We start from the raw sequence: 16,039 nt of genomic DNA, 5'->3' as shown, positions 1-16,039 counted from the left end.
AAGTAAGAGGGAGAGAGGAGGTGGATGGGAGGGGGGACAGCGGGAGAGGAATAAGAGAGAAAATAAAAATAAGAGAGGAGGTGGGTTAGAGTGGAGGAAAGCGGAAGAGGGATGAGAGAGAGAGAGAGAAAGGGAGGGAGAGAGAGAAAGGAGGTGGATGGGAGGGGGGACAGCGGGAGAGAAATGAGAGAGAGAGAGAGAGAGAGAGAGAAAGTAAGGAGGGGGAGGTGGGTTAGAGTGGAGGTGAGAGAAAAATGAATGAGAGAGAGAGAGAAAGTAAGAGGGAGAGAGGAGGTGGATGGGAGGGGGGACAGAGGGAGAGGAATAAGAGAGAGAAAGTAAGAATAAGAGAGGAGGTGGGTTAGAGTGGAGGTGAGCGGGAGAGGGATGAGAGAGAGAAAGTAAGGGAGAGAGGGAGAAGAGTTGGATGATAGGGGAGAGAGAAAGGAATGAGAGAGAGAGAAAGTAAGAGGGAGAGAGGAGTTGGGTTAGGGTGGAGATGAAAGGGAGAGGGATGAGAGAGAGAGAAAGTGTGGGTTAGGGGGGTGGGAGAGAAATAAGAGAGAGAAAGGTAGTAAAGGAAAGAGATGAGATGGATGGAAGGGGGAGATCCGGAAAGGAATAAGAGCATAGGTGTGCGCAGCCTATTGCATTAGGGTGTGCACCCCAAAGCTCAAACACACATGCGCGTGTGTGTGTGTGTGTGTGTGTGTATAAATATATAGGGCGGTAGGGCAATGGACAGCATCGGTAGAGCAGTGGACAAAGTCAGTAGAGCAGAGGTTGGTGTGAGTGGTCACATTTTTTTATATTTTTTTATTATTACATTTTTACAATTGCATCATTTTTTATACAATCATTTTTATTGTTTTTTTTTTTTACAATTTTCTCCATTGGGGGCTTTGGTGAAATGTTAGGGGTCTAAACGGCCCCCTAAAGTCTTACTTTTCAGATAAAGAAAGGGACTGGGGACTAAGGATGAGCTCTGGCGTGTTCGCATAGTACACGTGCAGAGCCCGCCAGGCAGTGTGCACGGCGCTGCGCTAATCACAGTCAGGGAGACATTGTCCCGATGCTCGGCTGCAGGGATCGTGAAATGTCTCCCTGTCTGTGATTAGCACAGCACCGTGCACACTTCCTGGCGGGCTCTGCACGTGTACTATGCGAACACGCCAGAGCTCATCCTTACTGGGGACAGAGATTATCCAGTCCCTTTCTCTGTAGCCAAGCAGCAGGGGGAATCTGCCCAGCACAGGGGGATTAGGGTGTGCCCAGGCATACCTGGCACACCCTGTGCAAACGCCTATGAATAAGAGAGAGAAAGTAAGGGAGAGAGAGAGAGAGGAATGAGAGAGAGAAAGTAAGAAGTAGAGAGGAGGTGGATGAGAGGGGGGGACAGCGGGAGAGGGATGAGAGAGAGAAGAAAGTAGGAGGGAGAGAGAGAGAGAGGAAGTGGATGGGAGCCGAGAGAGAGGAATGAGGGAGAGAAAGTAAAAGGGGGAGAGTGAGCGAGAGAGAGGAGGATTAGAGGAGGGGAGAACTGGAGAGGAATGAGAGAGAGAAAGTAAAAGGAGGGGAGAGAGGCAAGTTGGGTGAGAGGGGGAGCGTGGGAGAGTAATGACGGAGAGAAAGTAAGAGCGAGAGAAATTCGGTGAATACGTGGAGGGAAAGTGGGAGAGAAAGTAAGAAGCAAAATAATGGTATAGTGAGGAGGTGGGAGAAATTAAATGAGTATTAGGGGGGGAGGAGAAGAAAGAGACACAAGGAGAGCAAAAATTTAAGGAGGCAGAAAAAAAGAAAAAGCAGGAGAAATAGGGATCTGAAAGTGACAGAGATATAGAAAGGCGAGAGAAGAAGAGAGGAAGGAGAGAGGGGAAGAGGTTATACTTCAAAACATTCATGATGGCAAAAACGTATGGGAATAGCCCCGGATACTCCATCAGCTGGAGACATCAGTATAAAGTTTCATGGATGGACGTGTATTACACAAATGGATCAGGGGCTGCCTGGCACACTGGGAGGGATTTAGATTTGTGATAATGGGTGGGATACATTTGTGCAAAAATATATAAAAAACAGGGTGCAATCAGCGCAAATATATAGATCAAAAAATGATGATATTAAAGTGTATTTATGTGATACAGACCCCCAGGGTTCAAATCACTGGTAATGCCAGCTGAACACTAAGGGAAATTCGCAAAAATCCTAAGCAAGTAAAAAATAAAATAGAAAAAGTGCAGCGCAAAACTCAAATATATAAATGATACTGGTATACTCAAACACCAATACCATAAGTGTGAATATGAATATGCAGAAATTTTTTTTTAAAATTAAATACAATTCAAACAAACAGTCCAAAAGTCCATAAGTGTCAGAAGATGAGTGAATTAAACGAAAATAAATCTCCACCACGTGACAATCCACCAAAATTTTGAAGTGATCCGTTGTAGATGGCTACTCTCACCTTCATATATGGACCACTGAGTTAACAGATGGTCAATAAAGCAAATCAAATAGGCAGGTCATGAACAGGAACCAGGCTGATGTATTAGATCCTCATAAGACAACCAAACCGCAAAGGACAGGTGCATGTAAAGAGATAATCACAGACTAAGTGCTCACTGTTGCAATGTGTGAATTTATTCTTTAAAAGAAGCAAAAGTCAGGCTACTCACATTTGGCCAGACAAAAAACGGCATGAAGTAACAATCTTTAGGAATGAACAGCAGATGAGCGACGTGATGTTTCAGGCTCCTAAACCACCGGACGCGTTACGTTATATCAACTTCCTCAGCGGGGCGCGTCCGGTGGTTTAGGAGCCTGAAACATCACGTCGCTCATCTGCTGTTCATTCCTAAAGATTGTTACTTCATGCCGTTTTTTGTCTGGCCAAATGTGAGTAGCCTGACTTTTGCTTCTTTTAAAGAATAAATTCACACATTGCAACAGTGAGCACTTAGTCTGTGATTATCTCTTTACATGCACCTGTCCTTTGCGGTTTGGTTGTCTTATGAGGATCTAATACATCAGCCTGGTTCCTGTTCATGACCTGCCTATTTGATTTGCTTTATTGACCATCTGTTAACTCAGTGGTCCATATATGAAGGTGAGAGTAGCCATCTACAACGGTGGAGGGATCACTTCAAAATTTTGGTGGATTGTCACGTGGTGGAGATTTATTTTCGTTTAATTCACTCATCTTCTGACACTTATGGACTTTTGGACTGTTTGTTTGAATTGTATTTAATTTTTAATTTTTTTTTTTTTTTTTTTTTTCTGCATATTCATATTCACACTTATGGTATTGGTGTTTGAGTATACCAGTATCATTTATATATTTGAGTTTTGCGCTGCACTTTTTCTATTTTATTTTTTACTTGCTTGGGATACATTTGTGGCCAGGAACCGTACAAAAGCTGTTCCTAAACTTTGAATGTATTTCCTTTACACCAAGGTGATGGTGGACTTGGTGCAAAGAATGGATGACGTGCTGACTCCCGAGGGGAAGATCGAGGACTTGTATTGTGAACTGAATAAGTGGTCTCTGGAGAGTAAGTTACTTTCTCTATTTGAATATTTAGTAATCCTGTAAAAGACGACCTGTCATAAGAGCAATCCCCATGCTAGTTTCTTGGCTGTCATGATGATCCTCTGCCTTCATTTCATGAAAGTAGCACTATAGGCTGGGATAGAGCAACTGTGTCCCATTGCAGAGATTTACCTTCACTTCCTGTCCCAGAGCCAAACAGGAAGTTTGAGGGGACAGCAAATTTACACCGTTATACAAGCTGTACACTCACTACACAACATTGTAGAAACGTGTCATTTCATCAGTGGCCCAGATTCAAGAAGCAATTGCGTCTGCGTAACCATAGTTACGCAGCGCAATTGCTTACTTAACGACTTCTCTTGATTCAGAGAGCTTGTTACGCCGACTGCAGCCTAAGATATGCGTGGCATAAGGCTCTTATGCCCTCATATCTTAGGCTGCATTCTTACGCAGGCCGCTAGGTGGCGTTCCCGTTGTGGTCAGCGTATAGTATGCAAATTGCATACTAACGCCGATTCACAACGTTACGCGAGCTCTGCATACGCAGTTTACGTCGTTTGCGTACGTCGGGTTTCGCGTAAGGCTGCACATGCTAAAAGCAGGGGCAGCCAATGCTAAGGATACCTGTCGTTCCCGCGTCGCGAGGTTTAAATTTTACGTCGTTTGCGTAAGTGAATCGTGAATGGCGCTGGACGTCATTCACGTTCACTTTGAAGCAAATGACGTCCTTGCGACGTCATTTACCGCAATGCACGTCGGGAAAGCTTCCCGACGGAGCATGCGCTCTACGCTCGGCGCGGGAACGCGCCTAATTTAAATGATTCCGCCCCCTACGGGATCATTTACATTAGGCGCCCTTACGCAGGGCATTTTTGAGGAGCACCCACGCAAATTACGTGGCTACTGCTTCATGAATGAAGCGTAGCGCAAATAATTTGCGTAGGCGCAGGGTAAAAAGGGTACACTGCACCTCCGTAAGGAGCGCACAGCTGTACCTGAATCTACCCCGGTGTTGTCACATGAAAGGATAGAAGAAAAGATTTCCAAAAATGTGAGGGGGGGTGTACTAACTTCTGTGAGATACTGTACATTGTTTCCCCAAAATTATTTACATCAACGTGACATTTTGATTGGCTCTAACGTGTTTGTTGAACGTTCTGAAAGAAGATCAGGAGGCCCCCCAGGCCGCCCCTTCCCGTTAACGTTCCAATTTACAGATCATTTTGTGTTTCCTTCCCAGGTATCTGCCTGGTCCTCTACGAGAAGCGGTTCGGCTTCTTACAGCCGAATTTAGGAGAAGAAGCCTTGGACTTTATCACGGCTATAAAAAAGGTACGACGATTGTTCCAGCAACAGGCAGGTCTCCCGATAACAGGCAGGTTAGAGCCGCCGGGTCTCCCGATAACAGGCGGGTCGGGGTTTAGGAAATTTTGGGGAGTTTTGAAGAGTCGGTGAAAATAAAATCTCATGGTTGGATGGCAGTGCCAGTATTTACGTAGGCTTTCCATGAAGCTTAGGCTGGGATTACTGGAAGGAAATAAAGGTGCCACCCTTTTTATAATACACTTCATTCCAGGAGATGCCAATAATGAGTTCAACTAAATATTCATGTGTCGCAAGAGCACCAAAGATTCCAAATAATACACGCAATCAAGCACACCCCTTAAAAACCAAAATGTTAATAAAAATAGATCTGTGCTAAATATGCCAAAATTGTGACTCTAAAGCTTAAAGAGGAGCTCCAGTCTGTATAAAAGAAAAACCCGAAAGTGGGAGCGAGTACCTGTCAAAACCAGGTAACCTCTTCCCCTCCAAAAAGTGGAGGGTGCGAACAAGTGGAGCCTCCCCTTTTGGGTGGAGCTTCGCTTTAAAGTAGCATTCCAGTCAAATCCTTACTATGCCTAAATATACTCCCACCCCCATTCTAAGCCTATTCTATATACCCTGTCAAAGGAAAGAGGTCTTACCTATGTTGAGGGTGCTCTGGTCCCGTAACATGATTCGGTCACAGCGCCGCCTTCAGTGTAGTGCAGGGTTTTGTCAACCATGGTTCCTCCAGAGGTTGCTAGGGGTTCCTTAAGCAATTTCTGCCTCTCGGATACGTTCCCACTGACACCATTGATCTTTGTAGTTATCTGTAAGGTTGTAATTCTTCCCAATGGCCACCAATGTAAGGAGCATTCTTCCCACTTATCACCAATGTAAGGAGCATTTTTCCCACTGATCACCAATGTAAAGAACATTCTTCCCACTGATCACCAATGTAAGGGACATTCTTCCCACTGATCACCAATGTAAGGAACATTCTTCCCACTGATCACCAATGTAAGGGACATTCTTCTCACTGATCACCAATGTAAGGGACATTCTTCTCACTGATCACCAATGTAAGGGACATTCTTCTCACTGATCACCAATGTAAGGGACATTCTTCTCACTGATCACCAATGTAAGGAACATTCTTCCCACTGATCACCAATGTAAGGAACATTCTTCCCACTAATCACCAATGTAAGGGACATTCTTCCCACTGATCACCAATGTAAGGGACATTCTTCTCACTGATCACCAATGTAAGGGACATTCTTCTCACTGATCACCAATGTAAGGGACATTCTTCTCACTGATCACCAATGTAAGGGACATTCTTCTCACTGATCACCAATGTAAGGAACATTCTTCCCACTGATCACCAATGTAAGGGACATTATTCTCACTGATCACCAATGTAAGGGACATTATTCTCACTGATCACCAATGTAAGGGACATTCTTCCCACTGATCACCAATGTAAGGGACATTCTTCCCACTAATCACTAATGTAAGGGACATTCTTCTCACTGATCACCAATGTAAGAGACATTCTTCTCACTGATCACCAATGTAAGGGACATTCTTCCCACTGATCACCAATGTAAGGAGCATTCTTCTCACTGATCACCAATGTAAGGAACATTCTTCCCACTGATGACCAATGTAAGGAACATTCTTCCCACTGATCACCAATGTAAGGGACATTCTTCTCACTGATCACCAATGTAAGGGACATTCTTCCCACTGATCACCAATGTAAGGAACATTCTTCTCACTGATCACCAATGTAAGGGACATTCTTCTCACTGATCACCAATGTAAGGGACATTCTTCTCACTGATCACCAATGTAAGGAACATTCTTCCCACTGATCACCAATGTAAGGGACATTCTTCCCACTGATCACCAATGTAAGGGACATTCTTCTCACTGATCACCAATGTAAGGGACATTCTTCTCACTGATCACCAATGTAAGAGACATTCTTCTCACTGATCACCAATGTAAGGGACATTCTTCTCACTGATCACCAATGTAAGGGACATTCTTCTCACTGATCACCAATGTAAGGAACATTCTTCCCACTGATCACCAATGTAAGGGACATTCTTCCCACTGATCACCAATGTAAGGGACATTCTTCTCACTGATCACCAATGTAAGGGACATTCTTCTCACTGATCACCAATGTAAGAGACATTCTTCTCACTGATCACCAATGTAAGGGACATTCTTCTCACTGATCACCAATGTAAGGAACATTCTTCTCACTGATCACCAATGTAAGGAACATTCTTCCCACTGATCACCAATGTAAGGAACATTCTTCCCACTGATCACCAATGTAAGGGACATTCTTCTAACTGATCACCAATGTAAGAGACATTCTTCTCACTGATCACCAATGTAAGGGACATTCTTCTCACTGATCACCAATGTAAGGAACATTCTTCCCACTGATCACCAATGTAAGGGACATTCTTCCCACTGATCACCAATGTAAGGGACATTCTTCCCACTGATCACCAATGTAAGAGACTTTCTTTCCACTGACCATCACACTAATGTATTATGAGATGTAGATATAGAATTCTTTAGCAGGGTATTCCCTGCGACCAGTTAGTTGTTTCAATGGTTCTTCTGTGTTGATAAGGTTGAGAGAAGCTGGTGTAGAGGAAGGACAGCCAACAATGTATGCCCCATAGTAAGCCTATGGGCGACGTCACCACTCAGGCTCTGCAGCCATTGCAGGCGATCTCTCCTCTTCTCTTAAGTCAGATGCTGGAGAGATCATGCTGCCAAATGTGACCCATTCAAGTAAATTGGGTTAAGCCAAACGAGCGCGAGCCAAACGCTAGGCTCATGCTTAAGGCAAAGTATTTCCAATCAAAAACCGTGTTTGGGGCATTCAGGAGACGGCTTGTACCATTCTCTGAAAATCGATCCATCGTGGAGCCATGTTCATTATGAGAAGATGTTGCATAGTGCACAATAAGCATTTTGTGTAGGGCCTGTTGACTCAACACCCAGCTTATGCTTTTTAAACCCCTGACTTAAAATATCCCATTCTGCCCCTCCCCAGATACATACCTCCAAACTGTGCCCGTGGCTTCCTAAAATATTCACATCAGGGCAAATCTTCATTGTGATGGCCACCATGCACAGTAGATCATTATAGACTTCTCTAGGACCATACCCAAGTCTGTCTTGGCAAATAAAGCCATGAGTGCTCTGGCAAGAAAAAATAAAAGGATTTAAAATATATTAAAGCTTGAGTTTTGATATGGCTGCAGGTACGTACTTTTAGACTAAGAATATACCCCTCTGTGATTCAACCTACAGATGATGAGCACCTTCGGTCTGATGATGGTGACACCGGTGGAATTTCACAAACGTCTGAACACCAAAATCTGGAAAGATCACACCCAAGCCTGGGACAGCATCTTCAAAACAGGTAGAGAACCTTCTGGGATCCAAGCTGGTGGCCTCTCTTCATCCTCTATGTCTGCTTAAACTTAAGGCCTAACTCCAGCTAAAATATTCTCCTGCTGTATCCAAAGCAAAATAGTCTTGGGAAGAGTTGTACTATAATGCCGCGTACACACGATCGGTTAAACCGATGAGAATAGTCTGATGGACCGTTTTTATCGGTCAAAACCGATCATGCGTGGGCGCCATGTTAACCATCGGTTAAAAAAAAGGCAACTTGTTTTAAAATTAACCGATGGATTCCTAACTGATAGGTCAAAACCGATCGTTAGTATGCAAAAGCATTGGTTAAAAACCCGCGCATGCTCAGAATCAAGTCTACGCATGCTTGGAAGCATTGAACTTAGTTTTTTTCAGCACGTCGTTGTGTTTTACGTAACCGCGTTCTGACACGATCGTTTTTTTAACTGATGGTGTGTAGGCGCGACGGACCATCAGTCAGCTTCATCGGTTGGACTGATCATGTGTACGAGGCTTAAGGCATATTATGGTGAGGTTATCAGTCCATTGAAACGCATTTAGGGCTGGATTCACGTAGCTTGGCGCATCTTTATACCGGCATAGTGCATCTCATATGCGCTACGCCGACGTAACTCAGTGAGGCAAGAACTGTATTCACAAAGCACTCACGCCCAACTTTGCGCCGGCGTAACATAAATTGGCCGGCGTAAGCCCGCCTAATTCAAAATAGGAAGGAAGTGGGCGTGATCCATTTAAATGAACCGTGACCCCATGCAAATGAATGGCCGAACTAACGGCGCATGCGCCGTCCCGTGGACGCTTCCCAGTGCGCATGCTCAGAATCACGTCGGACCTAATGCCTAAGATACGTTGAATCACTGAACGTAACCTACGCCCAGCCCTATTCACGTAGTCCTACGTAAACGACGTAAAATCCGACGGCTGTTCCGTCGTCCATACTTTTGCATGGGTTGCGCCTCCCTATAGGTGTTTTAACTTTACGCCGGACGTACGCCTTACGTAAACGGCGTATACTCATGCGACGGGCGCAAGTACGTTCGTGAATCGGCGTATCTCGGTCATTTGCATATTCGACACGTAAATCAATGGAAGCGCCCCTTGCGGCCAGCGTAAATATGCGCCCAGGCTCCGACGGCGTAGGAGACTTACGTCGGTCGCATGAAGCCACATTTCAGGCGTATCTTGCATTGAGACTCAGGCGCATAGATACGACGGCGCATCCGTGCACTTACGCGGCGTATCAGTAGATACGTTGGCGTAAGTGCTTTAAGAATCCGTCCCTTAGACTTTATTTCCCTTTGAATAGAGCTTCTCTTGAAGCTGTAGAAGAAGCTAATCAAATTCCAGCTGATCACAATCTATATTTTATTGTTTGCTATGGATGTTTTTTATTTTTTTGGGATTTTTTTTTATTGAAGTTATAGTACAAACATGACATTTGTAAAGTGACAAACACAAAAAGAAATAAAAATAAAAGGTAGGAAAACACATAAAAGAGTGATACAACAGTACTTGTTATGGATGTTTACCCATGGAGCAATTACTGTCTGAAGGAAGCACAATGAGCCCGCTATCGTCCCGTCAATCATTCTGCTCGCTTACAACAGTGATTGATAAACAACGGTGACAGCGTTGTCATTTTTATCTGCGCTGTTGATTTACGTTGTGTTGTTACGCCATGTGAGTCCCTTCTTTCTTACCGGGATATGTGGTGTAGAGCCGGCTTTACACAGTCATCTGTCTCCCCTCACAGCAAAGTGTCACATAGACAGAAGACTGATGAAGCTTTCCGGGAAGGGGGACGAGGATTTCCTCTGCACCATCTACAAAGACAGCAAGCTATCCAAGAAAGAGATGTACGCCACCATCACCGAGATGCTGATCGGAGCCGTAGAAACGGTAAGCTGTGGGAATTGCAGACCAACAAACTTTGATAGAATCTGCAGATGTTTGTTATTGGAGCCCCGGCTTTACTTACAAATCAACCAAAATCCTTTTCTTTCCTTTTTCTATATTCTTGGCCTTTCCTTTTATTTCCTACCAATTTCCTTTCCTTTGCTTTTAATTCCATTTCCTTTTTCTTTCATTATTCTTCCTGTTCCATTCCCCCTTCCTTATATTTCATCTTCTTTTCCTTCCCCTGACATTCTCTTTCCTTTCCTTTTTGCTTTCTCCACCCCTTCCCTTTCTAATAATTCTCCCTCCCTTTCACGTCATCCCTTTTCCTTCCTGTCACCCTTTTCTTTCTATCCTCTTCTCTTTTCCTTCCTTTCTCTTCTATCCTTTTTTTCTCTTCATTCTTTTCCCCTTACCTTTCTATTATCTTCTCTTTTCCTTCCCTTTCTATCATCTTCTCTTTTCCTTCCTTTCCCCTTTCTCTTCTATCCTCTTCCCTTTTTTCATTGCTTTCCCCTTTCATTTCTATCCTCTTCTCTTTTCCTCCCTTTCCCCTTTCCTTTTTGTCCTCCTTTCCTTTCTTTCGCCTTTCTGTTCTATTCTATCTCTTTTCCTTCCTTTCCCTTCTACTCTCATCTCTTTTCATTCCTTTTTTCTTTCCTTTCTATCCTCTTTCCCTTTCCATCCTTTCCCCTTTCCTTTTCTCTTTTCCTTATTTTCCCCTTTTCTTTCTATCCTCTTCTCTTTTCCTTTCATTTCTATCCCCTTTCCTTCTCCCTCCTTTCCCCTTTAATTTATATCCTCTTTTCTTTTTGACGCACCTCATAATATAAGGTATGAGGTGCGTTGTTGTGCATATGCTTTAATCTAGGCCAAGCAGATCCTATCTACCATTTCCTCTTTTCTTTTCCTTTCCTCCCTTTCCCCTTTCATTCATGTCATCTTCCACTTTCCTTTTTTTTCTTTTCTCTTTTATTTCCTTTACCCTTTCCTTTCTATTCTCTTCTCTTTTCCTTATCTTTCCCTTCTATTCTCTTTTTTCTTTTTCCTTCCATTCCCCTTTACTTTCTATCATCTTCTTTTTTCCTTGCCTTTCTATCATCTTCTCCTTTCCTTCCCTTCCCCTTTCCTTTCTATCGTCTTCTCTTTTCCTTCCTTTCCCCTTTCCTTTCTATCCTCTTTCCCTTTCTCACCTTTCCCCTTTCATTTCTATCCTCTTTTCTTTTCCATCCTTTCCCCTTTCTTTTCTATCATCTATACCTTTCCTTTCCTTTTTTTATTTTCTTTTTTCCTTATGTTTCCCTTCCATTCTCTTTTTCCTTCCTTTCCCCTTTATTTTCTGTCCTCTTCTCTTTTCCTTTCATTTCTATCATCTTATCCTTTCCTTCCCTTACCCTTTCTTTTCTATTCTCTTCTCTTTTCCTTTCTTTCCCCTTTCCTTTCTATCCTCTTCTCTTTTCCTGCCTTCCTTTCCTTTTCCCTCCCTTTCTGTTTTATTTGTTTTATTTTCTTCTCTTTAAGTTTTTTTTTTTTTTTTAACCACCCTTTCCTTTTTCCTTCCTTTTTCTTTATCTCATTTCATTCCTTCCCTTTTTCCTTTCTGTTTTATTTTCTTTCTTCTTTTTTTTTTTATTGCCTGCCCTTGATATTTCCAGTTTATTTTATGTTTTTATTTCCTTTTTTCCATACATGCTTCTATATATATATATATATATATATATATTATCGTATTTTTCGTTTCCCTCTCAGTGTCTCTCTTCCTCTTTCTCATCCTTTTTTTTTCTCTCTGTTGTCCAGCCCACCTTCTTCTTCTTTTTTTAAACTTTAATTTCTGTGTATTCAGATGATTATTCTCTCCGATATTAATTGTTTCATCACACACACTCCACTCTCTGTGATCGCTGTTCCTCATTCCTGACACAGTGTAAAAATTGTATTTATATTTAGTTAATGTTTCTAATTATCTTTCCCTTTTTAACATATTTTTTTATTTGTATTTTTTGTCATCCATCCAGGTGGCAAACAGCTTACTCTGGGCCATGTTCAACCTTTCCCGAAACCCGCACATCCAAGAGAAGCTTTACGCCGAAATCCAAGGGGTTTTGTCGCCCGACCAGGTGCCATGCGCGGACGACTTGAGGCACATGCCGTACCTAAAGGCCTGCCTAAAGGAATCGATGAGGTAGGTCTTAAATTAGCTAAGTCAGTTTTGTGTAAAAAAAAAACTATCGACTGTCAAAATGTGCAAATTTGGATGTGCTGCAGTGCTCATGCGCTAGAAAAAATAAATAAATACCGTAGGTTGATAGAGGGAAAGAGCAGAGAGATGAGCTCATCCGTCTGCTTCTTCCCACTGTCCAATCACAGGCTGGGTTGGGGGGGGAGACAAGACCTGTAAGTGATACCTAATGGCAATAGAGAAAAATCTGATCTCCTAGACCAGGGGTCTCCAAACAGTCTAAACAAAGGGACGGTTTATTGTCCTTCAGATTCTTGGAGGGCCTGGCTTTGGCCAGCGGGGGTGGACATTTTTTAGTGGGACTAAATATCTGGTATTAGGGGGAGGAATAGTGCCCCATCGTTAGTATCATAGGGAGGAAAAGTGCCCCATTAGTGGTGTCAGTGGGAGAAATAGTGCTCCAATGTCGGTGGCAGATGGAAGAATAGTGTCTCGTCTCAGTGGGAGGGACAGTGCCCCAAGGGCCGGAGAAAGTTAAGCAAAGGGCCACAGTTTGGAGACCCCTGTCCTAGACACTCAAGCCTCGTACACACGTACGGGATTCCCGGCAGTAAAAACGTCCGGCGGGAATCCCGAGGGGAAAACCGGGAACCTGCTTGGTAAGTTTTGTTTTTCCACCTACCAGTGGCGGTTCGTCCATAGAGGGCGCTGGAGCGCCGCCCCCTCTGGCTCTCACCGCCACTGAGTCTAATAACATAGATTCATGCATTGCACGAATCTATGTTATTATGGCCGCTGCCGCTGTTCTATTCAGATGGTCGACGCGGCGCTCATGTCCGGCCATCTGAATAACGGCAGCTTTTAGCCATGACTAAGCACTGACGCCAGTGCGAAACGTTGGCCATACTGATTTTTGTGGGCTTGCAGTGACTGTATGCACAGTTGAAAATAAAGACATCTCTTTTAAAGAAAATTTTGGAGTGCGGCTGTCCAGCTTTTGTTCTTTTGTTTTTTTGCAATAACGGCAGCTGGTTGGCTGTACGGAAGTGCCTATCAAAGCCAACGGCTCTGATAGGCTATTCCGAGTACAGCCCTCAGGTCCCGGAAGCTTATACAAGGAACGCACTAGGGATGCGCTCCTTGGATAAGACTGACAGGCGTCTCAGCCAATCAGGTTCACCGGTTCTGGTAACCTGATTGGCTGAAGCGTCATCGAGGGCGGGAGAAGACATCGAGGGACGGTGGAAGCAGGATGGCTGACCCCAAAAAGGTAAGTGCCGGGCTGAAATGGGGAGGGGGCATTTTATAGGGCACAGTGGCAGAATTTAACAGGGCACAGTGGCGAGTACAATTGATGGGCACAGTGGCGAGTACAATTGATGGGCACAGTGGCGAGTACAATTGATGGGCACAGTGGCGAGTACAACTGATGGACACAGTGGCGAGTACAATTGATGGGCACAGTGGTGACAGAAATTCATGGGCACAATGGTGACAACAATTGATGGGCACAGTGGTGACAACAATTCATGGGCACAATGGTGACAACAATTCATGGGCACAATGGTGACAACAATTGATGGGCACAGTGGTAACGTTTGATGGCATGGCACAGTGGCTGCATTTGGCATGGCACAGTGGTGACAACAATTGATGGGCACAGTGGTGACAATTGATAGCACAGTGGCTGCGTGTAATGGCATGGCACAGTGGTGACAGTTGATTGGCACAGTGGCTGCGTTTGATGGCATGGCACAGTGGCGACAATTGATGGCACAGTGGCGACAATTGATGGCATGGCACAGTGGCTGCAATTGATGGGCACAGTAGCTGTGTATGATGGGCACAGTGGCTGCCTTCGATGGGCACAGTGACTGCAATTGATGGGCACAGTAGCTGTGTATGATGGGCACAGTGAGGCTGCAATTGTTTGTTTTTTTTTTGTCTGTTTGCGCCCCCCCAAAAAATTTGGAGCACCAGCCGCCACTGCCACCTACACACAAGAGGTTTTCCCCGACAGGAAAACGGCGATGGAGCTTTGGTCGGGAATCTATGACAGTTCATGCCTGCTAGGAATTGATCACTGGCGACCCTCCCTGGATGATACATGCTAATTGTAGATCTTATCCGTCACGCTGAAGGGGGGAGATACATGTACATACTTCTGATGACTTCTCATATTAATGTTCCATTTGCAGGATAAACCCCTCGGTGCCGTTCACCACTCGCACTCTGGATAAGGAGACCGTGCTGGGGGATTATGTACTGCCTGAGGGGGTGAGTATCTGTGGTTATCTGATGGATAATGTGCGCCCATGATCTACACAGCGGGGATTCAGTAAACAAGGCCACATAGGAAGTTGTGAAATAAACGCATTTATATATCGCTGACATATGCCCCAGTGATGTACAGAGGATGTGAAATGATCCACATCAGTCTCTGCACCACAGGAGCTTACACTCTAATGTCCCCCCCCCCCCCACAGTCACACCCTCATATTATTAATATTGTTATTATACATTTAGGCCCAGATTCTCGTATCTGGGCGTAAAACTGCGGCGGCGTAAAATATGTCATTTACGTTACGCCGCCGCAAGTTTTACAGGCAAGTGCTTTATTCACAAAGAACTTGCCTGTAAAGTTGCGGCGGCGTAGCGTAAATCCCCCGGCGCAAGCCCGCCTAATTCAAATGAGCCGGGTAGGGGGCGTGGATCATTTAAATTAGGCGCCGTCCCTTAAAATTTCCCGACGTGCAGTGCGCTAAATGACGTCGCAAGGACGTCATTGGTTTCGACGTGAACGTAAATGGCGTCCAGCCCCATTCACGGACGACTTACGCAAACGACGTAAATTTTTAAATTTCGACGCAGGGGAACGACGGCCATACTTAACATTGGTTGCCCCTCATATAGCAGGGGCAACTTTACGCGTCGCAAATCTAAGGTAAACGTCGTAACTTCACTGCGTCGGTCGGGAATTCGCGTATTTTGCTCATTTGCATACTCGACCGGGAAAACGACGGAGGCGACACCTAGCGGCGAAAAAAAAAATCGCATTTAAGATCCGACAGCGTAAGAGCCTTATGCCTGTCGGATCTAATGGTTATCTATGCGTAACTGATTCTAAGAATCGGGCGCATAGATACGACGGCCCAGATTAGGACTTACGACGGCGCACATTGCGTTGCGCCGTCGTAAGCCCTTTGAGAATCTGGGCCTTAAATCGCTCTGACTTATGTCGCTGTGCTGTACATAGAACACAGAACCAGTCACATCAGTCTCTGTACCAGAGAAGCTTACACTCTAATGTCCCTCCCCACCCCCCAGTCACACACTATTATAGTTATTTATCTAGCGTCAGAAGACACCCTGCGGCCAGCTTGGTCAGAAGCCAGTTTAAACACCTCCATGTTTTTTTTTCTGGGTTGTGGGTGGAAACGCGATCACATAAGCAAACATGGAAAGAACATAATCCCTCCATAGAGATTGCATTGCTTGGCACTGAACCCCGGACCACAGTACTGCAAGTTCTGAAAAGTTTTGCTGTCATGCTATTTAAAACAGAACCCCCCCCCCCCCCCCCCTTTTATCATTATTAGTGGTTTGTGCAACAGAGCTGAGGTTTTGTT

At 44.5% G+C, this 16,039-nt stretch overlaps 1 protein-coding gene across 3 annotated transcripts in view; it reads left to right on the top strand.

The window, feature by feature from the left end:
* Nucleotides 1-16,039, top strand: part of LOC120919602 (1,25-dihydroxyvitamin D(3) 24-hydroxylase, mitochondrial) — a 35,276-nt gene that overhangs the window by 11,365 nt on the left and 7,872 nt on the right. For all 3 annotated transcript variants that reach the window (XR_005744597.1, XM_040331825.1, XM_040331826.1), the window contains exons 4-9: nucleotides 3,455-3,551; nucleotides 4,791-4,882; nucleotides 8,207-8,318; nucleotides 10,089-10,234; nucleotides 12,247-12,413; nucleotides 14,609-14,687. Coding sequence is in view for 2 of the 3 variants with exons in the window: in XM_040331825.1 (XP_040187759.1) it covers nucleotides 3,455-3,551; nucleotides 4,791-4,882; nucleotides 8,207-8,318; nucleotides 10,089-10,234; nucleotides 12,247-12,413; nucleotides 14,609-14,687 (693 nt within the window). In the remaining variant the exon portion in view is untranslated. The remainder of the gene's footprint in view (nucleotides 1-3,454; nucleotides 3,552-4,790; nucleotides 4,883-8,206; nucleotides 8,319-10,088; nucleotides 10,235-12,246; nucleotides 12,414-14,608; nucleotides 14,688-16,039) is intronic.

The sequence above is a fragment of the Rana temporaria genome, chromosome 12 (assembly GCF_905171775.1).
Source record: "Rana temporaria chromosome 12, aRanTem1.1, whole genome shotgun sequence".
Classification (NCBI taxonomy): Eukaryota; Metazoa; Chordata; class Amphibia; order Anura; family Ranidae; genus Rana; species Rana temporaria.
This window is presented reverse-complemented; position numbering and strand designations above follow the sequence as displayed.